Here is a 23,515-nt window from a genome sequence, read left to right on the forward strand (position 1 = left end):
TATTTTTCTGGGCTCCAAAATCACTACAGATGGTGACTGCAGCCATGAAATTAAAAGATGCTTACTCCTTGGAAGGAATTCAAAAGCAGAGACATTACTTTGCCAACAAAGGTTCGTCTAGTCAAGACTATGGTTTTTCCTGTGGTCATGTATGGATGTGAGAGTTGGACTGTGAAGAAGACTGAGCGCCGAAGAATTGATGCTTTTGAACTGTGGTGTTGGAGAAGACTCTTGGGAGTCCCTTGGACTGCAAGGAGATCCAACCAGTCCATTCTGAAGGAGATCAGCCCTGGGATTTCTTTAGAAGGAATGATGCTGAAGCTGAAACTCCAGTACTTTGGCCACCTCATGCAAAGAGTTGACTCATTGGAAAAGACTCTGATGCTGGGAGGGATTGGGGGCAGGAGGAGAAGGGGACGACAGAGGATGAGATGGCTGGATGGCATCACTGACTCGATGGACGTGAGTCTGAATGAACTGCGGGAGTTGGTGATGGACAGGGAGGCCTGGCGTGTGCGATTCATGGGGTCGCAAAGAGTCGGACACGACTGAGCGACTGATCTGATCCGAATGTTCCATTGTGTAAATATAGCACATCTTCTTTATCCTTTCATCTATTGGACATTCAGATTGTTTCCATGTTCTGGCTATTGTAAATAGTCTTGCAATGAACACTGAGGTGCATACATCTTTTCAAATTATGGTTTTCTCTGGATATATGCCCAGGAGTGGGACTGCAGGGTCATATAGTAGGTCTATTTTTGTTTTTTTAAGGAAGCTGCATACTATTCTGGGAGTACTCATTTTAAATGGTGATCTTTGTTAGGACCGTATTTAGGAAATCTAGATTTGAGAAAATCAAGAAGGGAAATGAAAACAAAGATGCTAATTAGCTAGAATGGACTAGGCACAAGGATTATGACAAATAGTAAGATCCCCTGGAGCAAAACTAAACGTGTCATATCTGAATATAAGATGAAATCAAGTGGAAAAGTTTTCATTAAGAAAACAAATTCTCTCTCCCTAGCATTTCTTTTCTCAAATGGAAACTAGATTTTCCTTAAGGCCACTGCTTCTCCTGCAGTTTTCCCACAGGATGGCCGTTTTAGTTCTTACTTACCATGTACCAGAGTCCAGTGGGGAGGGGAGATTGTGTGGGCAGGTGTTCCCCTTGTCCTCAATGCCTTTTTCTTGCCTCTTTTCTCAAAACCCCCAGCTCATCTGAAGCACAGGTCTTGGAGGAGATTATATTACTCTAACAGTCTCCCTGGTACTCCTTTTCATTTATGAAAGATTTTAGCAGCTGGTTCACTGTAGCTATTTTTGTTGACTTTAAACTTCAAGTCAGGTACACTGTCACCGGGCCTCTCAGTTCTTGAACTCCCTTGACACAAACTCTTCACTTCACTCCAGTTACCCACTCACATGGTCACAGCCCAGACTATGTCATTACCAGCATCTGTATATTCTCCCAAACCTCAGTTCTAATCATCATCCCACATCTCCTGTCTCCTGAGCTCATTTACTCTACCATCCAGCAGGAAAACTGGGATCTCAGTCCTCCAACCTCAAAGCAATGGATTCTGCCCACCAGTGAGGTGGAAAGAGGATCCCAAGGCATGCAAAGAATCTGCAGCTCTGGTTGACACCTTACGACCAGCCTTGTGAGACTGAGTAGAGAACCCAGCCACGCCAGCCCTGACCCACAAAACTGTGAGATGATCAGACTGTGGGTGTTTTAAGACTGTGTTATTTTAAGACAAGTTTGTTATGCAACAATAGAAAAGTAATATGCCTTCTTGTAAAAATGAGGAAATCTTCCGCAGGAACTACTCTTCTTAGAGGACCAGGGAAAAGAAAACTATCAGTTCAGTTCAGTTGCTCAGTCGTGTCCGACTCTTTGCGACCCCATGAATCGCAGCACGCCAGGCCTCCCTGTCCATCACCAACTCCCAGAGTTCACTGAGACTCACGTCCATCGAGTCAGTGATGCCATCCAACCATCTCATCCTCTGTCGTCCCCTTCTCTTCCTGCCCCCAATCCCTCCCAGCATCAGAGTCTTTTCCAATGAGTCAACTTTGCATGAAGTGGCCAAAGTACTGGAGTTTCAGCTTCAGCATCAGTCCTTCCAAAGAAAACTATAAACACATATAATCTAGTAATTTTGTCACTGTAACAAAATCAGTGCTAATAATAGCTCTTAGTTCCAGGTGTTATCCTATACATTTCATTTAACTTTTATATCCACATTAACAGGCTGATATTATTATTTCTAATCTACAGATAAATTACCAAAGTTCCTGCTTAAAATCACATAGCTAGAAAGCAACAGAGCTGGGATTCAACCAAGGTCTGATCTTGTTTCTGAAGCCCATGCTTCGGACCACTACACTACTTCTCTGTGCAAAGTGTAATAGCATTTACTCCTCTGTAACTGATAGAGAACATTTTGTTAACTTCACAGGTATTAATAACATCAGAGATTCACTGAGGAAAAGGACTTTCAGAAGAAAAACTGTCTTGATAAATGCTGAAGGTATAGAAGAGCCCTTGGAAGCTGAGTGTCTGGTTGACTGGTACTCTCTTTAACACACCCATTTAACATTCTTGCTTTTGTCTCCATTGTTCCAAGAAACAGCACTTCAAGATCACCAGTCAGCTTCACGTTTCTAAATCCAGCAGTCACACTCAGTCTGGATCAGCATTCAACACCACCTGCTCCTGGAAGCACTTCTTTTCCACTTGTATTTCAGGAGACCAAGCCCTTCTGGTTTCCTCCTGCCTTACTTAAGGCCATTCCTTCAAGTCTCTTTTGCTAGCTGTGCTTCCTGCTGCTGACCTCGAAATGTTGGAAAGTATTATCCCTTCTTCTATATTTTCACTCAGCTTCCCAGATGATCTCATCTGACTGCATGACTTCAATTATCTCCTCCACTCTGGCCAACTCATATCTTCATACCTAGCTTCTCTCTTGATCTCCACATTCCTATATCCATCTGCTTAACCAACCTCTTCGCTTGGATATCTTTGGAGGCATCTCAAAATTATCCTGTCTTGATAACTTTCTCCTCACAACACGCTCCCTGTAGAATCTTTCCCATCTTGATTCTGTGTGCTGTGCTCAGCTGTGTCTGACTGTTTGTGACCCCATGAACTATGGGGCCTCTGTCCATGAATTCTCCAGGCAAGAATAGTAGAGTGGGTTGCCATTTCCTTCTCCAGGGGATTTTCCTGACCCAGGGATTGAACCTGCATCTCTTGTGTCTCCTACACTGGCAGGTGGATTCTTTACCACTGTGCCACTTGCCCAGGCCCCAAATCCAAGCATCCTCCTTGACTCGTCTCTTTCCATCAAACCTATATCCAATCTGTCAGAAAGCCCAAACTTAAGAAACAAAACCCCTATTCTGTATTACTTCTGCTCCCACCACCTTATTCATGCTGCATCAGCTCTTGGCAAGGCAACGGCCTTCTAACTGGCCTCCCTGCTTCTCCATTTGCCTTCCTCCAGACCACAATCCTGAGTAGCCTGGAGCTTTTTAAATTTTAAATCAGATCAAGTCCAAAGACTCACAACCTTCCAGAGGATTTGCATTACATTTAGAATAAAACCCACATTCCTTCTCATGGCCTGAAAGGTCATCTGGTTCCTGCTTCTCTTGGGTGAGAAGAGAGCTTCCTTGAACATGTCAAGTTTGCCCCTGCTTCAGGGATTTTCCACTTACTCTTCTTCCTGCCTCAAAGACCCTTCTCCCAGTTCTTCCCAGGGTTCACCCTTTTTATCTTTCAGGTCTCTATTATATATCACCCACTCAGTCAGAGAAACTTTCCTGATCACTCTAAAACATCCATATCCCCCAACTAATTCTCACTATACTCTGATGCTGGAAAGACTGAGGGAAAAGGGGTGACAGAGAATGAGATGGTTGGATGGCATCACTGACACAATGGACATGAGTCTGAGCACACTCTGGGAGATAGTGAAGGACAGGGAAGCCTGGCGTGCTGCAGTCCATGAGGTTGTAGAGTCGGGCAGGACTGAGTCACTGAACAACAAAATAGCCCGCTTAACCTTTCTTCATAGCACGTATACTACTTGAAATTATATTATTAAACTTACTGAATGCCTCCTTCCCCACACAAACGTAGGTTTCATAAGGGCAGGAATTTCTTTCTTCATGTTGATCCTCAATGTCTAGAACACAGAGGTGCTCAATAAATGTTAATGAATGAACTGAGATGTTTAAAATTTGGAATCTATTTTCCCATAGAACAGCAATTAAATGTTCTTAGGCTAGACCCCCAAGAAACCTGTTGGATATAAAATTAATTTTCTTTAATATAACAATAACCATTTAATATAATTATAGGGCCAGTAATACTAGTGTGGTGTTTGGTTCCTAGTAACACTGGGATCAGGCCACTAAAATACAAAGAGTGAAAGTAAGATTCTTCCCTTTCCTGAACATACCTGGGTAAAATTTACAAGTAGCAGTTTTATCTCCCATTTGGCATTTTACCTCTTTTTAGTGCTTCTCTATAGTTCAAATGGTAAAGAATCTGCCAGCAATGCAGGAGACCAGGATTCGTTCCCTGGGTTGGGAAAATCCTCTGGAGAAGGGAATGGCAATCCAGTATTCTTGCCTGGAGAATCGCATGGACAGAGAAGCCTGGTGGGCTACAGTCCACGGGGCTGCAAAGAGTCGGCCGTGACTGAGTGACTCACACACACACCAGTGCTTCTTCCCAGGGCTCCTCTACTGCCCTAAGCCTCCACTCAGGTCCCTCAAGTTATCTCAAAACACCAGTTTCCAGTCCTTCCCCAAATACCCTCCCCTACAAATTTTCTCTTCCTTCAATTGATAATCTCAGCTAGAGTGTGATGGAGAGAAATCTGATTGATTATAATTACAATGGATAAATCATTCAACTGTCCCAGGCATCTTTACATATGGAATGTGTAAAGATCCATCTTTAAAATGGAATATGTACTAAATTAATCTCTAATTCATAGAATTTGGGGCACTGGTACAATGATGTGGAAATAACAGAGTGGACAGAAGATATATTAGGGTCTGGGAAAATAACCAAATAATGTTTTGCACAATAGGTATCAATAAATATTTGTTAAAGGAGAGACTAAGTGAAAGTAATCATGTCAAGGCAACTTTCTGGCTACCCTTGGGTCAGATTCCCTAAATATATTTTCCGCCTTGAGGTAAAAATTGCTCTCACAATGGCTCACTGGACAACATTAGTGAGGAAGGCTGGTACAAAAAAGGCAGTGCTGGGGGAAAGGGCAGAAAAAAAAATACCCCATTTTTTTAGGTTGTATTTCATTTTACATTAAGTTTGTAGTTAAGATATTTTTTAAAAATTTCAAGAACAAATTAGATTGTTCACTGACAGTATAAGCAGATGCAATTTAGTATGGTAAAACAAAAATGTATTGAGGGAATAGCTGTTCATCATTTAAAGCCAATGGATTTAAAGTTCTCATAATTTATAGTTTTCTAAAAGGCTGCCAGTTGGAAAAAGAAAAAGACTTTCCAAGTGAAGATACAAATGGAAGATGGAAGGCAAATGGAAGATGGAAGGTGGGGTAGGTCCTCAATTGCTAAATCTATCAGCAGAATCACCTGGGAGCTAAGGTTAAACCATATCCTCTGGGTCTTACCATAATGACCTGCATGAGGGGGACACAGCTGTAGTTTTTAAGGAGGGCCCAAGGTGATTCTGATAGCAGTGGGTCTGCTATCAGACAGCTGGGCAGGTCGGGAGATCTGTGCCAGAAAGCAAGGAGATCTGAATTAAAGCCCTAAGAGCAGGGACAAAATGAGAGAACAGACTCCAGACATAATTTCAAAAAAGAATGAACAGAATTTAGTGACCTATTGGACATGACATATGAAGAAAAATCTAAGGGTAACTGGAATAACACTTGTATCCTGAACAAGAGAATATCAGAAATCATGTTTTTGTTTTTTATGATGTAGGTTGAGATGCAAGAGGTGGTTCTGTTACAATGATTAAGTCAACTTCGGTTAAATTGAGTCTGGGGTGCTTGTGGGACATTTGGAAGAGCTGTCCAGAAGACATTCACAAATATAGCCTAGAGTTCAAAAATGAGGTGGAGGAAATGCAGACACAGGTAAGAAAATCGTAGGTATCTTGGAGGTTGTGGAAGCTTGGAGAATGAATATATGCGGGGTTGGGGTGGGGAGCTAAGAATCACTAGTTTGGCTTTTGCAAGGGACAGATTTGCGGGGTCCTTAGTGAGGACTGCATCAGATGAGTGTAGTGGACAAGGACTAGCTAAATCCCCGTTATATGGCAGAGCCTACCTCGAGGCCATCAAGAGCTGGAGGCAGCCTGAGCAAACGAATAATCGAGAGAAGCCACTCTGCCTTCCACCCCACAACGCCGCGGGGCAGAAGCCTTCCCCGCTGAGAATATAACTCCGAAAGGATACAAGGAGCACAGCCTAAGGACTCGGAGGTCCGAATCCCCCCAAGTTCTAAGGCAGAAGGCAGCGAGGCTGACCAAGACGCGGTTAGGAAGGGGGAGCCCCTCGTTCACAAGAAGAAGGACTCCCCGAATCTTCCCGACCTCTTGGACCCTCAGCAGACAATTCGACTCACTTCTCGCAGGGTCCGGCCCAACATGGTCCTCGTGCCCCGTCTGCCACCCCAGGGACCAGGTGACGAGAAGAACAGAAAGGTCAGTTGCCGCTGCTGGTATTACATGTGCGCAGCCATCTTTGATCATTACAGAACCTGTCAGCACCGAGTTCTCGGATTGGTCGAATTGCAGCCCAAGGCAAATGATCTTTGCACACGATTGGCTGGTGCCGCTAAGCAAGTCCCGAAGGGAAAGAGAAAGCGTGACAAGGAGACTCCGGGCTAGGGTCGCGGCGGAAGCCTGGAAGTGTGTGAATTTCTGTGGCGTCTGGATCGCGAGAGGAGTCGGCTTCTCCCTCAGAGGGCTTCTGGGACAGGGCAGGATTTTAGGGGTTTTGCTTTTAAGGGGAGCTGGTGTAAGGGAGGAGGAGAATGAATGGCATACTGATTGGAATGGGAATTGGAGTATTTCAGATGTGAAGAGTAAAGTAAATCCATACTCTTCTTTCTTTGATTGCTCCATTAATCTGTCTGCATTTTAAAATTCTCAGCTTTGAAACCAGCCAGAGTGGCGGAATTCAGACGGAATTTGACGGAATTCAGGTGTGAGGGTTTGATCCCGTTTAAGTGCCTTTTAATTAGGGCACGTAATTCAACCACTGTTTACAATGGGATTTCTGAAGACCTGTGTGTTTAGAAGAAATGCATGCATTGCGGTTTGCTTCTGGAGAAGCCAAGTTGTACAAAAGCCTTCAGTTCGAAAAATTAGTACTACCTCTCCAAGAAGCACTGTCATGCCTGCTTGGGTGATAGATAAATATGGGAGTAATGAAGTGCTTCGATTTACCCAGAACATGATGATACCAATGATACACTATCCAAATGAAGTCATTATCAAAGTTCACGCTGCAAGTATAAATCCTATAGATGTTAATATGAGAAGTAAGTTTCAAAAGACATTGCTCATTACCTTTTTTTTTTTTTTTTAACTTGAGACAACCTCATCAGGGATCAGTTTTAAAAGATTAGTTGTTATTGACTACTTTTGGGGGGATTAACACAAAGAAATGGTTTAGGGTTTTGACAGTATCCCAGTAGGTATTTCAAAAATTTTTGAACTGGCAGTGTCCATGGTATGCTTAAATCTTTTACAAAATATAAGTTTGAATTGCTTCCAGTGCTACCTTAAAAATGTAAATTGGGACTTGAGGATTGTATCCACAGCTAACTTTCTGGTACATTTTGCTAGGAACTTTATGATGTTCTGAGGTCCATCACAGGTTTTAAAGGTATGGTTATGTTTTCACATCAGTTCAGAATTTGCATTTTCATAATAATTTGAGTTTGCCCTTCCACTACTCCCAGCTTTTTCTAACGGTTCAGTGGACAAAGCAGCAGAACAGGATGCCAAGATATGGACACAGTACTCTTCCTCGTTTTGTTGTTGCGTTCTGCCCTTGGAAGTTAAAATATGCTTTTCTGTTGTGCTCCATCTTCAATGGAAATAATGTTATCTTAATTTCTGCTAGGGGTTATTGACAAAGCTTGGAGTGCACTATATTCCTTATGCAGTTATTACAGTGCTGAAAAGATTGATTACTGTGAATTACTTTCACTTTGGAAAATAATGACAAAAAGTGAGCAATTGAAATGTGGCTAGTCTGAATTGGGATGTACAGTTAGTATAAAATATACACTAGATTTCAAGACTTAGTAAAAAATGAGTGTAAAATGTCTTATTAATTTTATGTTCATTATATATTGATCTGATAATATTTTGGATATATTAAGTAAAATATTATTAGCATTAATTTCACTTTCTTTTCACTTTTTAGTGTCTGCTTGAAAATTTTAAGTTAGATATGTGGCTTGCATTACATCCCTGTTGGACAGTGCTGATCTAGACATATGAGGAACAGCTATTACACATTTCTTTGTGGGGAAAGAGATATGTTTAAATGATTTTATGGCGATTGCCCCATGAAAGATACACTTGTTTCCTTTTGTTTGCTTAGAATAGTTGCTACTGCTAGGTGTTTCAGCTTACTCTGTTTCCATTGGGCATGAAGATAATTTAGTGTTTATCAGAATTACCTTTTTTAAAAAAACGTTGTTGTCTATTTTGGGTTGTGCTTGGTCTTCCCTGCTGCATGGACTGCTCTGTAGCAGCAGTGCTTGGGCTTCTTACTGCAGCGGCTTCTTGCTGCAGCGGATGGACTCCAGGGCACTTGGGCTTCGGTAGTTTTGGCACGTGGGCTCAGTTGTTGCAGGGCCCAGGCTCTAGAGCACAGGCTCAGTAGTTGTGGCACATGGACTTACTCTGTGGTATGTGGGATCTTCTCACATAAGGGATTGAACCCATGTCTCCTTCATTGGCAGGTAAACTTTTTATCATTGAGCCAACAGAGAGACTCCTATTGGAATTATCTTTAAGTGGTAGATTTATACCTAGTGAGCAGCATGCACTTGACATCTCCTTGATGAGAAGCTCTTTGAAGGTAGAGCCCATGCCCTGTCAACTCTAGCCTTTTTTGGTGTTTCACATATGTAGTTGTCATTCAGTCATTAATGTCACTTTATATTTTCATTCTAATTTGATTACAAAGTAAAATATTTTTTTTTAATCCTTGAGCAATTTTTAAAAGCATTTTGTCTTTGTTTAGATCTTTTAACACATTATTGACCAGGGGATTTTTGTAGAAATCAGTGCCTGTGACCAGCAATTTTATTAAAAATCTCTGGTCAATAATGTTCGAGTGACAAAAGACATATTAATACATCTCCAGTCAATAAGTTGTTAACTTTTCATTTCTTTGAATGCACACGCACAGTTTATGTATTTGTGTTACATTGTACATTTTAATTTCAGTAGAATGGCTGAATCTGCACTTTCTTGGCTGCTATTTAATAACACATTTTACTTTTATATAGTGTTCTTGAGACATCATAGTTTTTTAATGACTTGAATGGGTAATATTATTTGTAGTTATCCTCTGTATTTCCTGCCCATGGATTCTTATTTGAGAATGTATGATTACTGTTGCAGAGGATACCTGAAACGGTAGCTTGGAGAAATGAAATTGTAAACTATAGGGAGCATTATTTCCCTTGACAAGAAAGCAAGGACATGTCTATTTTGAAAGATGAGAGCCACCTATTTTTCTGGAGATGGCTACTGTTGTTGGATATAAAATCATAAATCATATAAATGGGTAATGAAGTGAATTATCTTAAAATAGAAAAAAAAAATTCAGCCAACAGCATCATACCAACAAAGTTTCGTTTCTTTAGATAAGATCAAAGCTTTTGAAACTGATGGCAGATTTAGGATTTTCCAAGTCGTTCCATCTCTGAACCAAACTGATCACCTCTAACAATGACACAGAACTGCTAAGGTTCCCCATTCACTGTCTCCAAGCAGATTCTCAGTTCCTAACTACCAGCTATTTCTGGATTTGGACTAGTTTAGCTGGTACCAGTGAGCCAGGACTACTCAGTCGATATCCAAGTAACCGAGAAAACAGCCTTCTTTTGCAGGCTGTGAAGCTCAGAAAGGGACTGGAGTGGTTTTTTTTTTTGGCAGCTTGAAAATTTTACTTGACTAAATTCCCACTTTTGTTGATCAAATCACATAGGAATTTCAGTGAATAATTGTTTTATTGTGTTTGAGAGGTGGAAAAGGAATAAGACAGGAAGACTAAAATGTGATTTTTGTGAGTATTACATGGGAAGTTATTTCCCCCCTGGTAGAATGCACTCCTAACTAGCCAGCTGGCATGTATCTAATATCGGCATGGTGGCCATCAGCTTAGATTTTTTGGGACTTGCCCAATTTTAAAATGCTTTCTTCCATGTGTCTTGATTTTTTATTAGAAAAACAACTTCTGCCCTCCCCTGTCAGCCTCTCTCCCTGTATTCTCTACCTCTTGCTGTATGGATTAAATGTCGTTGTTCCCATATAAGGCCAGCCCTCCACCAAGGTTCTAGACCCCATGCCTGCTCACCCACTCAGGAGCATTGTTTCAGCAATTGTCTCCTTTATCTTCAGTGTTTCCCTTTCCACTGGATCACTCACATTGGCTGTTATTTCTCCACTCATAAAGAGGACCAAAAAAAAAAAAAAGACTTAAAAGTCCTTCAGTGGGCTTCCCTGGTGGCTCAGGTGTGAAGAATTCGCCTGCAATGCAGGAGACCAGGGCTTGATCCGTAGGTTGGGAAGATCCCCTGGAGAAGGAAATGGCAACTCACTCCAGTATTCTTGCCTGGAGAATCCCATGGACAAAGGAGTCTGGTGGAGTACAGTCTGTGGGATCACAAGAGTGGGACACAATGTAGCAACTAAACCACCACCACCCACCACCAAACATCTTCCATCTCACTTTCCCTTCTCCACTGCCCCATTTTCCCACTCTCTATAGCAATACTCTCAATATTTGGAAGAGTTGAATGTTCTCATGGTGTTCAGTTCCTCATTCCCATACTCTGTCACCACATGCCATAGCAACTGCTCCTAAAAAGGTCACCAAGCTGTGCTGTTGGATCCTATATTTCGTTTTGGGGGTGAATTTTTTTTTGTTTCTTAAAGGTCTATTGGCAGCTCCTGACCTTGTTTGAAAACTTTCTTCCCTGGCAGCAGCATCTGACTTCTTTAAATGGCCCTCTTCACTTGACTTTCTGGATACCTTTTCATTAGCCAAGCCTTCTTGGGCTCCTTTGCTGGTTTCTCCTCATCGTTAAGATCTGATGAGGATGAGTGGGAGAAAAGGGGAGACTTTCAGAATGGTTTAGTGATTCTGGAGCATGAATTGCGGTGCATGACCCTAAAAAGATGAGCAAATTGCTTATCTAGGAGAGCCTCACGTAGCAGAAATGTTCTCAGGAGGATGTCAAGCAGAAAAGATGACCGCAGACACTTTTGTGCCTTAGGAAAACCATTTTATGTGTGGATGATGTGTAATAAACTACTTTGGATTATTATATGTAGCCAATTTATTTTGAAAAACAAAAAAAAAGTGATCAGAGGAACATTTTCAGTTCTGTTGATATTTATGTAAATATTCTTAAATTAAAAAGATATATAATAATGCAATCAGCCTGATTTAGCATATCGGAGTTGATGCAACCAAGTGGTTCTTTTCCATCTGGGAATCTTACACTTAACCCAAAGGTGTTTTAGAAACATTTTTGGGGAGACAGGGACAATTACTCGTAGACCAGTGTGTTAGTATCAGATACTATACCTATGCCTTATTTATTTTGTCAGACAACTTTGACATTTATCTACTTTACCAGACTTGGCTTCAAATGATTTCGTGTTGAAAAAGTTCATGAATGAGTAAATTAATAAGGAAACCAACTTCAAAGACCAGTTCTCAAGACCGTTTCAGAATTAGAATTTCAAAAAGTGATTGTTAATTAACTATAGTCCAATATAAAATTTCTTTAAAAGTGATTATAACTTTCCTAGTAATTTCCTTTGAAAGGAACAACACTCATTGTTTTTATGCTTTCCTGTGTGATGGTAAAAAATTTGTAAGATTGATTATAATCTACTTCTTGAGGATCTAGAATTGTACCTGGCCCATAACTGCAGCAGTTTTGAAAGCATCTCATTCTTTTGAAAGAAAAAAGTAAATTGTATCTTCTAGGTGGTTATGGAGCCACAGCTTTAAATATGAAACGTGATCCTTTACATGTTAAAATCAAAGGAGAAGAATTTCCTCTGACTCTGGGTCGGGATGTGTCTGGTGTGGTGATGGAGTGTGGACTTGATGTAAGGTACTTCAAACCTGGAGATGAGGTGAGTTATCACATTCCACTATTCCTTTTCAAAATTGGCTGGTTTCATTCTCCTGCTTTTGGAAGTATATTCCATATCACTGACCTTTTCTTCTTCTTTTCAACAAATACACTGAGCTTTGGCTGGAACCCTCCTTTTCTTGGTTCAGTTCATGATTCTGTTTCCTGGTTCTGTCACAATAGCTTGCTGTGCTTGAACATTCTAAAGCTAGTGCCTGAGAATTGCAAGTCTTTAGGATATATGTGGGAAAGGAGGCTCAAGAGGGAGGGGATATATGCATACTTAGAACTGACTCGTGGTGTTGTGCAGTGGAAAGCAGCACAGCGTTGTAAAGCTTATAAAGCAATTACCCTCCTATTAAAAAAATTTTTTTTAAGAAAAAATATACAAGTGAAAACAAGATATGATTGGGACTTTTTAAGTCTTTAAATGACAATTTTATCTTATGAGTTAGATGGTTTTGAAATAGCTAAAGGGTGATATAATCACCTGTCCCTTGTCACTTTGAACTTTTATACAAAGAAATTAAAGTCAGCTCATAATAATAGCACTGTTCCAGTTGTTTTTCATTAAAAAAAAAAAAAAACTAATTTAATCTCTGTGAAGTGAGTACAGTTAGGCCAGTCTACAGATGAGACTTAAGCTGTAAAGCGGTCCCACAGCAAATAAGTGATAGAAGCCAGGATTAAAGCTCCGGAGAACATGTTCTTGCTGGTGTTATACTGCTGCTGCTAAGTCGCTTCAGTCGTGTCCAACTCTGTGCAACCCCATAGATGCCAGCCCACTAGGCTCCTCTGTCCCTGGGATTCTCCAGGCAAGATACTGGAGTGGGTTGCCAATGCCTTCTCCAGCTGGTGCTCTAAGTAGTGAGTAAATACAGCAGGATTTACTGCTGCCTACCTCCAATGTCAACTAAAATGGACTGGAATGGGTGAATTTAACTCAGATGATCATTATATCTACTACTGATGGCAAGAATCCCTCAGAAGAAATGGAGTAGCCCTCATAGTCAACAAAAGAGTCCAAAATGCAGTACTTGGAAGCAATCTCAAAAATGACAGAATGATCTCTGTTTGTTTCCAAGGCAAACCATTCAGTATCACGATAATCCAAGTCTATGCCCTGACCAGTAATGCTGAAGAAGCTGAAGTTGAACAGTTCTGTGAAGACCTACAAGAGCTTCAAGAGCTAACACCCAAAAAAGATGTCCTTTTCAATATAGGGGACTGGAATGCAAAAGTAGGAAGTCAAGAAACACCTGGAGTAACAGGCAAATCTGGCCTTGGGAGTACAGAATGTAGCAGGGCAAAGGCTAATAGAGTTTTGCCAAGCGAATGCTCTGGTCATAGCAAACACCCTCTTCCAACAACACAAGAGAAGACTCTACACATGGCCATCAGCAGCTGGTCAATACTAAGATCAGATTGATTATGTTTTTTGCAGCCAAAGGTGGAGAAGCTCTATACAGTCAGCAAAAACAAGACTGGGAGCTGACTGTGGCTCAGTTCATGAGCTCTGTATTGCCAAATTCAGACTTAAATTGAAGAAAGTAGGGAAAACCAGTAGACCATTCAGGTATTACCTAAATTTAATCCCTTACAATTATACAGTGGAAGTGACAAATAGATTCAAGGGATTAGATCTGATAGAGCGCCTGATGAACTGAGGATGGAGGTTTGTGACATTGTACAGGAGACAGGGATCAAGACCATCCCCAAGAAAAATGCAAAAAAGCAAAATGGCTGTCTGAGGAGGCCTTACAAATAGCTGTGAAAAGAAGAGAGGCAAAGAGCAAAGGAGACAAGGAAAAATACACCCATTTGAATGCAGAGTTCCAAAGAATAGCAAGGAGAGATAAGAAAGCCTTCCTCAGTGATCAATGCAAAGAAATAAGAGGAAAACAATTGGAATGACTAGAGATCTCATCAAGAAAATTAGAGATACAAAGGGAACATTTCATGCAAAGATGGACTCAATAAAGGACAGAATTGGTATGGACCTAATAGAAGCAGAAGATATTAAGAAGAGGTGGCAAGAATACATAGAAAAACTGTAAAAAAAGATCTTCACGTCCCAGATAATCACGATGATGTGATCACTCACCTAGAGCCAGACATCCTGGAATGCAAAGTCAACTGGGCCTTAGGAAGCCACTGCGAACAAAGCTAGTGGAGGTGATGGAATTGCAGTTGAGCTATTTCAAATCCTAAAAGAGGATGCTGTGAAAGTGCTGCACTCAATAAGCCAGAAAATTGGGAAAACTCCGCAGTGGCCACAGGACTGGAAAAGGTCAGTTTTCATTCCAATCCCAAAGAAAGGCAATGCCAAAGAATGGTCAAACTACCACACAATGCACTCATCTTACACACTAGTAAAGTAATAACTCAAAATTCTCCAAGCCAGGCTTCAACAGTATGTGAACTGTGAACTTCCAGATGTTCAAGCTGGATTTAGAAAAGGCAGAGGAACCAGAGATCAAATTGCCAGTATCCGTTGGATCACTGAAAAACAAGAGAGTTCCAGAAAAACATCTACTTCTGCTTTATTGACTATGCCAGAGCCTTTGACTGTGTGGATCACAACGAACTGTGGAAAATTGTGAAAGAGATGGGAATACTAGACCACCTGACCTGCCTCTTGAGAAATCTGTATGCAGGTCAGGAAGCAACAGTTAGAACTGGACATGGAACAGACTGGTTCCAGATATGGAGAGGAATATATCAAGGCTGTATATTGTCACCCTGCTTATTTAAGTTATATGCAGAGTACATCATGAGAAATGCTGGGCTCGATGAAGCACAAGCTGAAACCAAGATTGCTGGGAGAAATATCAGCAACCTCAGATATGCAGATGACACTACTCTGATGGCAGAAAGTGAAGAACTAAAGAGCCTCTTGATGAAAGTGAAAGAAAGGAGAGTGGAAACGGTTTAAAGCTCAACATTCAGAAAACTAAGATCATGGCATCTGGTCACATCACTTCATGGGAAGTAGATGGGGAAACAGTGGAAACAGTGTCAGACTTTATTTTTCGGGGCTCCAAAATCACTGGAGGTGGTGGCTGCAGCAATGAAATTAAAAGATGCTTACTCCTTGGAAGGAAAGTTATGACCAACCTAGATAGCATATTCAAAAGCAGAGACATTACTTTGCCAACAAAGGTCCATCTAGTCAAGGCTATGGTTTTTCCATAAGTCATGTATGGATGTGAGAGTTGGACTATAAAGGAAGCTAAGTGCCAAAGAATTGATGCTTTTGAACTGTGGTGTTGGAGAAAACTCTTGAGAGTCCCTTGGACTGCAAGGAGATCAAACCAGTCCATCCTAAAAGAAATCAGTCCTGAATATTCATTGGAAGGACTGACGCTGAAGCTGAAACTCCAATACTTTGGCCACCTGATGGGAAGAATTGACTCATTTGAAAAGACCCTGATTCTGGGAAAGATTGAAGGCAGGAGGAGAAGGGGACAACAGAGGATGAGATGATTGGATGGCATCACTGACTCAGTGGACATGAATTAGAGTAAACTCCAGGAGTTGGTGATGGACAGGGAGGCCTGGTGTGCTGCGGTCCATGGGGTTGCAAAGAGTTGGACGTGACTGAGTGACTGAACTGAACTGAACTAAACTGACCTCCAATGTGGTTTGACTTGGTAAATCCAGAATCATTCTAAATAATACATTGATATCATGTGAAAATAACTGTTGTTTGGTGGGTTGTGGACTTGTGCTTTTTCTCACAGGGTGTGGGGTATGTATTGGGGAACACTGTCATGCTTAGCTTTGTTTTAAAAAGATCTGTTTCTAACGAACAGTGTGTGTGTTTCAGGTCTGGGCTGCAGTTCCTCCCTGGAAACAAGGCACTCTCTCAGAATTTGTTGTTGTCAGTGGGAATGAGGTAACTCGCTGGTTCTGTGCTGAAATGCTATTGGAAAGTAGAAACAAAGACTGACAACAATCTCTGACATAATTGTTTTTTTTTTTTGTTTTTTGAGATCAGGTTCAAGTTTTATGGGTGGTTTCAAAAGAACTGAGAGAAAAGGAATTTTTAAAAATATTTTAAGATGTATTGGATGTCATTTAAATAGTGCTGCCTGCCAGAGCGGTTATCTGTATCTTGTGGAGCAGGGATTTGTGAGATCTAGAAGCCCTGCTGTGTTCTTTGGTTTTATCCTCAGTGTAAATTGTTGAAAGCAAATATACCAAATGGAGCATACTGATTCATCATAAATGGAAGCATTGGAAGTATCAAGCTGTTTCAAATAACTTTCAAAACAGGAGTCTAATCAAATGCAGTCAGGAGGCCTGACAGTTTAATTAGAAAGAAAGGGGTTAATATTAAGGAAATTGGCTGCAGAAGGGAGAGTAGGAGGGGGAGAGGGGTATTACTGAGATTAGAAAAGTCTGGAAAGATTGTGCTGTATGTTCAGTTGTGCCCTACTCTTTGTGACCCCATGTACTATAACCCGCCAGACTCCCCTGCCATGGGATTTTCCAGGCAAGAACACTGGAGTGAGTTGCCGTTTTCCTCCTCCAGGGGATCTTCCCACCCAGGGATCTAACCTGCATCTCCTGTGTCTCCTGCATTGCAGGTGGATTATTTACCCACTGAGTGGGAGTAAAGGAAACAGCTAATCACAAAAACAAATTAGAATGTATTTATGAGGGCTCAAGGTGTATTTGGATTTGTTTCTGGCCATAGTTAGGACTAATGGGATTGTTGAATGTGGTCTTGTTGTGAAGAATTAAACAGCTGTATCCAATAATGTAACCTATAAAACCTTACTGACCCTCTGCTTGGCAGATTGAGTCATTTGGAGAAATTCCTTAGGAATAATCTTAGAGTAGGGTTTATGATCGGAGAAGGCAATGGCACCCCACTCCAGTACTCTTGCCTGGAAAATCCCATGGACAGAGGAGCCTGGTAGGCTGCAGTCCATGGGGTCGCTAAGAGTCGGACATGACTGAGTGACTTCACTTTTCACTTTCATGCATTGGAGAAGGAAATGGCAACGCACTCCAGTGTTCTTGCCTGGAGAATCCTAGAGACAGAGGAGCCTAGTGGGCTGCCATCTATGGGGTCGCATAGAGTCGGACACAACTGAAGCGACTGAAGCGACTTAGCAGCAGCAGCAGGGTTTATGATAATCACCGAACCTGGCAGACTGTTACGTATACTTAATTGTGTTCATAGGTTCACAAGTCATTGCTTATTTTTGACTGTTGTCCTCAAATCTAGGTCTCTCACAAGCCCAGGTCACTCACTCATACTCAAGCCGCCTCCCTGCCGTACGTGGCTCTCACAGCGTGGTCTGCCATAAACAAGGTTGGTGGCCTGAACGACAGGAATTGCACAGGAAAACGGTGAGCATCAGTGGTAGCACCTAAAACTCCCTTCTTTACTTTGGTGATGTCTTTGCAGAAGATGTGTCAGAAGCATCAAAACTAGGCTCACTTACATGAGCAGAATTGTGCTAACATTTCAAACAATTTCTAAGGAACTCTTGTGCCCATTTTTTTTTTTTTTCAATCTCATTCTGTTGATTCTTAGCTCAATCAGTTGAAAATTTAAAAAAAATACATAGATGGACGTTAGGAGTCTAAGCCTTCTAAAATGATGCAAAATTTTTGTATGTGAGTCTCTGGGAAGAAGATCCATGGCTTTCATCAGATTCCTAAAAAAACATGAAGAATGACTTAACTTATGGTTTTTGAAGAATGATTTCGAGGCACCAGTGTTTTTTTCCTGCCTTTGCTAGGCCTGGCTCTCCCACTGGCAGATTTCTATGAAAAATAGATACACAGCCCTTGAACACTGTTGTGCCCTCTTAGGCTCTGCACTCTCTCAGGCTCCTTTAGGCAGTTTTGGTGCTTCCAGAACTTGCAGGTAGGTTTGTTGGGTTTGCAGAAATACAGCAACAATGCTTTAGATGCTCTTGAGTTCATATTCAAGAACTTTCTAGCCCACTTGGGCACTTCATCTTTGTGAGTTTTTAGGAGTTCAGTGAGGTAACACATACAAAGTCAGCGGCACAGGTTGTAGTCGAAAGGCACACAGTATCTGGTGGTGCTGTTATTAACAGTGGCTACTGTATTCTTTGTGTTTCACAGAGTTGGCAGCGTAGAGAAAACTGATGCTTTTATTATTTGGTAAGAAAACTAGAACCATTCAGTGATTGTGGTGAAGCAGGGGGTTGCAGGTGGAATTTTTCGTTTCCTTATTACTAAAGGTTGTGCTGGAAAAACAATTGAAGTTCTGTGTCATTCTCTACTCCTGTTGTTATGAAACATTGCACTTTACCTTTAAGTTTAGTGAAAGCTTAATAGCTGCTTTTTCTGAAAGCCGCATAAAGGCTGTTCATCTAATGAGGTGCTATCCTTCATTGTAGAATTGAACGCAAATATTTATTCAAAAGGTCAACCCTGTTTAATTTTTAAGCTTTTGGGGCTTATCGTTCTTGAAGTTGCCATTTTGGCCCAACACTTTGTTTAAATTAGTTTGACCATGTAGATCTTTCTAATGGTTTGTCTCAGTTAATAACCTTGGAAAAATCATAGGCAGGATTTTTAGACATTTATTATTATTGTAGGCTCTGCAGTGACATTGATTCTTTGCTTTCTTTTTCCTTAAAAAGCATTTAGAGTTCTATGCCCACGTGACCACTCTGGGTAGAGAGCACTCATTACTTTGCTGGTTCGGGCTCTTTGGGCATACCTTTTTTTTTTTTTTTTTTTTTTTAGTATTCTGTAGAAAATGAGTTAGAAACAGAGCTAGCTGTCTCTTCTTGTGCCAGTTGATCGTGTGCTTTGTGGGTATTATATTGTCTTCTGTTTAAGCAATAATGGCTTGGAACTGGGCAAGTAGAGGCCTGGGTTCCTCTCTCTGCTACTAACTAATCAGCTGCCCACAGGCATGCATGTTGTGGCCTCTGCTGTTTCCACCAAGGTACTGAGAGTAGGACAGTGTAGGCTTTTGGGTGGGCTTTGAGAACCGGAAAGTTTTATACCTTATAAAAGTGATTTAAACGTTACGTTGAATCTGTGCACACTGATTTAGCCATGTGTTAACCACCCTGGAGCAAAACCCACTGTAAAGAGGCTCGCCGGCTTCCGTCATGGACTTCTGTCTCATTCCCACCTGTGCAGGGGCTCAGAATGCCTTTGCTGTGTGAGTGGCAGTGGGAACCTGGTCCTTGGTGCTCTGGGAGATTTCAGTTTACTGAGATTACTGCACACGATGGTAATAATGCCTCCCTCTCCAACTGCTTGCTTGTGAGAATCACATGGGAGATGTGAGCCTTAAAGTACTGTAAAAATACTTCTACATGAGGAGGTTACTGTTGTAGTGGGGTTTTACTAACGTAAACCCAGAGGTTCCAGTGTCCAAAGTGACTTTTTTCAGTTTGACTATCCTTTGTGATTGGTGGAGCATATTATGGCTTCTCAGTCCATTTTGAAGGAGATCAGCCCTGGGATTTCTTTGGAAGGAAATGATGCTAAAGCTGAAACTCCAATACTTTGGCCACCTCATGTGAAGAGTTGACTCATTGGAAAAGACTCTGATGCTGGGAGGGATTGGGGGCAGCAGGAGAAGGGGACGACAGAGGATGAGATGGCTGGATGGCATCACTGACTCGATGGACCTGAGTCTGAGTGAACTCCGGGAGTTGGTGATGGACAGGGAGGCCTGGCGTGCTGTGCTTCATGGGGTCGCAAAGAGTCGGACACGACTGAGCGAGTGAATTGAACTGCCCTGAAGCAATAATTACTCCTTTACTATTAGCTATTGGCATTAAGGCAGTCTTTAGTTTGCACCAAAGTAAGTCAGTGTTTGTCATCCAGCACGAACACTGTTTTTCTAACTAACTGATTAAAAAAAAAACTCTAAACCTAACAATGACAAAACACCCACCTTGGAAGATTTTTACAGGATTTCTTTGTAACGTACAGCTTTTTGAAACTAAGACAAAGCTTTCTAAGGCCTCGATGGTGTTTCGCTTTTCCTTTTTTGTTCTGTCATTATATTTTTGCCACAACTGAGCATCAGTAAACCAAGGGAATAACTTAATATTGATGTTATGTCATTTTTGCCCACGCTTTGGTATCACTAGGGAAGTCACATGAAATGATTTCCTTGTTATCAGCCCATCTGTAGTTTCTTCATGACTTATTCAGTAGGAACCCATAGATAACTTAGAGTTCTCAAGATGAATAGAACTTTAAAAAAAAGTGGTTACACCAGGTATTTTTGAGAAAGGGTTCTATCTGATGGTTATATTTATCAGTAGTGTCATGCTCTGCCTGAAATACATCTCTTGCTAGAAAGTTACACTTCACTCTTTGACAGAAGTATTAGAAAGTGTTAGAAATTGAACTATTCCCCTGCAAAATAAATTCACTTCTAAATTGTGTATACCTGAAACTCAAGGCAGTGGCTTTAGGAATGCTCTTCCCTGTTTCTTGTTTGAGATTAGACTTTAAGACAGTAAAATTGTGTCATGGAAGTGTAAATGAGGTGTCTGATTAATTCTGTTTATAGAGTTAGGCTGAAACATGAAACATTGGATTTCCCCACCATATGCCTGTACCAGTAATCACACCAGTTTCCTTCTTTCTGCTGCCTTTACCTGCCTGTCCTTCACCCTCCTACCCACCTGCTTCTCTCTGCTGTCCACCCCCACCACCCCTGGGCACTTCTGGGTTTGCATTTGCACCTGACTGGTTGTACTGGGGAGAGCGGACAGGGACAGGAGAAAGTGCACCTGCTGGAAGGATTCCTGGGGTTGGGAGGAAGTGCAGAAGGAAGGGTGCAGCCCTGGCCTGGCCGGTGTGCGGCCATGGGTCAGGTGTCTACCCTTGACCTGTTTTCCAGGGAGCTCTGAGGGCTCAGCTAAAGGAGTCAGTAGAAAACTCTTACCTAACCATTGGTGGTTTACAGATAGTTACCACCCGCTCTCCCCACCTCCTGCCACCTGGAAAACTCTCTTGTGATGCACTGGAACCTCAATTCCAGCCTGGCCAAGCAGCGGCAGGCGTTCTCATGGGTCACAGCTGACCGAGCTGTCAACCCAACAATGCTTTTCAGTTCTTCCAGTTTGACCTCAGAAGTCTCCAGCACTGTAAACCGCTTTCATTATGCTCACTTTTTCCATGGTTTCAGGGACATTAGACACCTTTCGTTTTCTTCTTGCCTTTTCAACCAGTTCTTGTATTTTTTAAAGGCTCCCTTTATTTCTCCCCCAGCCCTTTAACCATCACTGTTTTCTAGTCGTCCCCTCCTCTGTCTCCTAAGGTACTCTCATCTGCTCCCAGCTTCTTTTTGTGTTTTGGTGATTTGCAGATCCCTGTTTCTAATTCCAGCCTCTCTACTTAGTCCCATTCAGTTAGATGTTCCCATTGTAGCTGAAACTCAACTTGTGCAAAACAAGACTTACTGACTGCCACCCTGACTCTTCTTCTGTATGCCTACTGTCAGTTAACTGATTTTCCATAAGCCCAACTTGGTATTGTTCGCCACCCAGCTCCTCTCCCACTGCTGTGCTCTCCCTTATTGTCCATGTCATGTAAAATTTAGGATGGTTGTCAGAATTGGAAAAATGTCTTCCAGCTTTCTTTACGAGCTGTAAAATTTCAGGTCCTCTCACGTTTTCTTGTGCACTGCATAAGCCCAAAATACATTTTGATTGACAACCTTCATTAACTGTTGTTCAGTCGCTAAGTCACGTCCAACTCTCTCTGATCCCATGGACTGTAGCACACGAGGCTCCTCTGTCCTTCAGTATCCTGGAGTTTGCTCAAATTCATGTCCATTGAGGCGGTGATGCCATCTAACCGTCTCGTCCTCTGCAGCCTAACCTCTTCCCTGTGAAAGTGAAGGCTGCTCAGTTGTGTCCCACTCTTTGTGCCCTCATGGACCATGGGATTCTCCGGGCCAGAACACTGGAGTGGGTAGCTGTTCCCTTCTCCAGGGGATCTTCCCAACCCAGGGGTCGAACCCAGGTCTCCCACATTGCAGGCGGATTCTTTACCAGCTGAGTCTCGAGGGCAGCCCAAGAATACTGGAGTGGGTAGCCTATTCCTTCTCCAGCAGATCTTCCTGACCCAGGAATCAAACCAGGGTCTCCTGCATTATAGATTCTTTACCAGCTGAGCTACCAGGGAAGCCCAAGAGTGGTGTTAAATGACAGAAATAATACAATTTAGTAGCAAGTGTGATGTCCTTTAATCAAGGGAAAACAATCCATGGATTGGGAAGTGCAGTGCCTCACAAGCTCTCTTCCCGAGGGAATTTGGGCACAAGTGACACTTATGCAGCCTTAGAAGTGGCAACACGGAAACTGGGTATGGGGGGGGTGATTTCTCTATAAGACTAGCCGTTCCTCTTAACACCACGCACCTCAGATTGGGACTTGACCTCACAGTCTTCCAACTGAGATCACATACCTGGTTTCAGCACTCAGTGAAGCTCAGGTTCTTGACGTCTCATTGCAGAAAGAATTCAGTGAGAGACAAAGTGATAGATAAGAAGTGGATTTATTTAAAGAGAAACACACTCCACAGACAGTGTGGGCCATCTCAGAATGTGAGTTGTTGTTCAGTCACTCAGTTGTGTCCGACTCTTTGCTCTCCCATGGACTGAAGCACACCAGTCTTCCCTGTCCTTCACCATCTCTTGGAGTTTGCTCAAACTTCTGTCCTTTGAGTCGGTGATACTGTCCAACGATCTCATCCCCTGTTACCTCCTCCTCCTCCTGCCCTCAATTTTTCCCAGCATCAGGGTCTTTTCTAATGAGTCAGCTCTTTGCATCAGGTCGGCAAAGTATTGGAGCTTCAGCTTTAGCATCAGTCCTTCCGATGAACACCCAGTACTGATCTCCTTAGGATGGACTGGTTGGATCTCCTTGCAGTCCAAGGGACTCTCAAGAGTCTTCTTCAACACCACAATTCAAAAGCATCAATTCTTCTGCACTCAGCTTTCTTTATAGTCCAACTCTTACATCCATACATGACTACTGGAAAAACCATAGCCTTGACTAGACAGACCTTTATTGGCAAAGTAACGTCTCTGCTTTTTAATATGCTGTCTAGGTTAGTC

The 23,515-nt window shown here is 42.0% G+C and overlaps 2 protein-coding genes across 2 annotated transcripts in view; one reads left to right on the forward strand and one right to left on the reverse strand.

Moving 5' to 3' along the window:
• Positions 1–6,774, reverse strand: part of QRSL1 (glutaminyl-tRNA synthase (glutamine-hydrolyzing)-like 1) — a 32,684-nt gene extending 25,910 nt beyond the window's left edge. Inside the window, exons 1-2 of the mRNA XM_010856700.1 lie at positions 6,643–6,774; positions 4,122–4,196 (exon numbers count right to left, since the gene is read on the reverse strand). Coding sequence (XP_010855002.1) covers positions 4,122–4,196; positions 6,643–6,666 — 99 coding nt within the window. The 5' untranslated portion in view covers positions 6,667–6,774. The remainder of the gene's footprint in view (positions 1–4,121; positions 4,197–6,642) is intronic.
• Positions 6,775–6,856: 82 nt separating this feature from the next.
• RTN4IP1 (reticulon 4 interacting protein 1) overlaps positions 6,857–23,515 on the forward strand; it is a 52,325-nt gene continuing 35,666 nt past the window's right edge. The window contains exons 1-4 of the mRNA XM_010856673.1: positions 6,857–7,563; positions 12,270–12,421; positions 16,250–16,318; positions 17,660–17,784. Of these exons, the coding sequence (XP_010854975.1) occupies positions 7,290–7,563; positions 12,270–12,421; positions 16,250–16,318; positions 17,660–17,784 (620 nt within the window). The 5' untranslated portion in view covers positions 6,857–7,289. The remainder of the gene's footprint in view (positions 7,564–12,269; positions 12,422–16,249; positions 16,319–17,659; positions 17,785–23,515) is intronic.

Source organism: Bison bison, unplaced genomic scaffold (genome assembly GCF_000754665.1).
Source record: "Bison bison bison isolate TAMUID 2011002044 unplaced genomic scaffold, Bison_UMD1.0 scf7180017864373, whole genome shotgun sequence".
In the NCBI taxonomy this organism is placed as follows: Eukaryota; Metazoa; Chordata; class Mammalia; order Artiodactyla; family Bovidae; genus Bison; species Bison bison.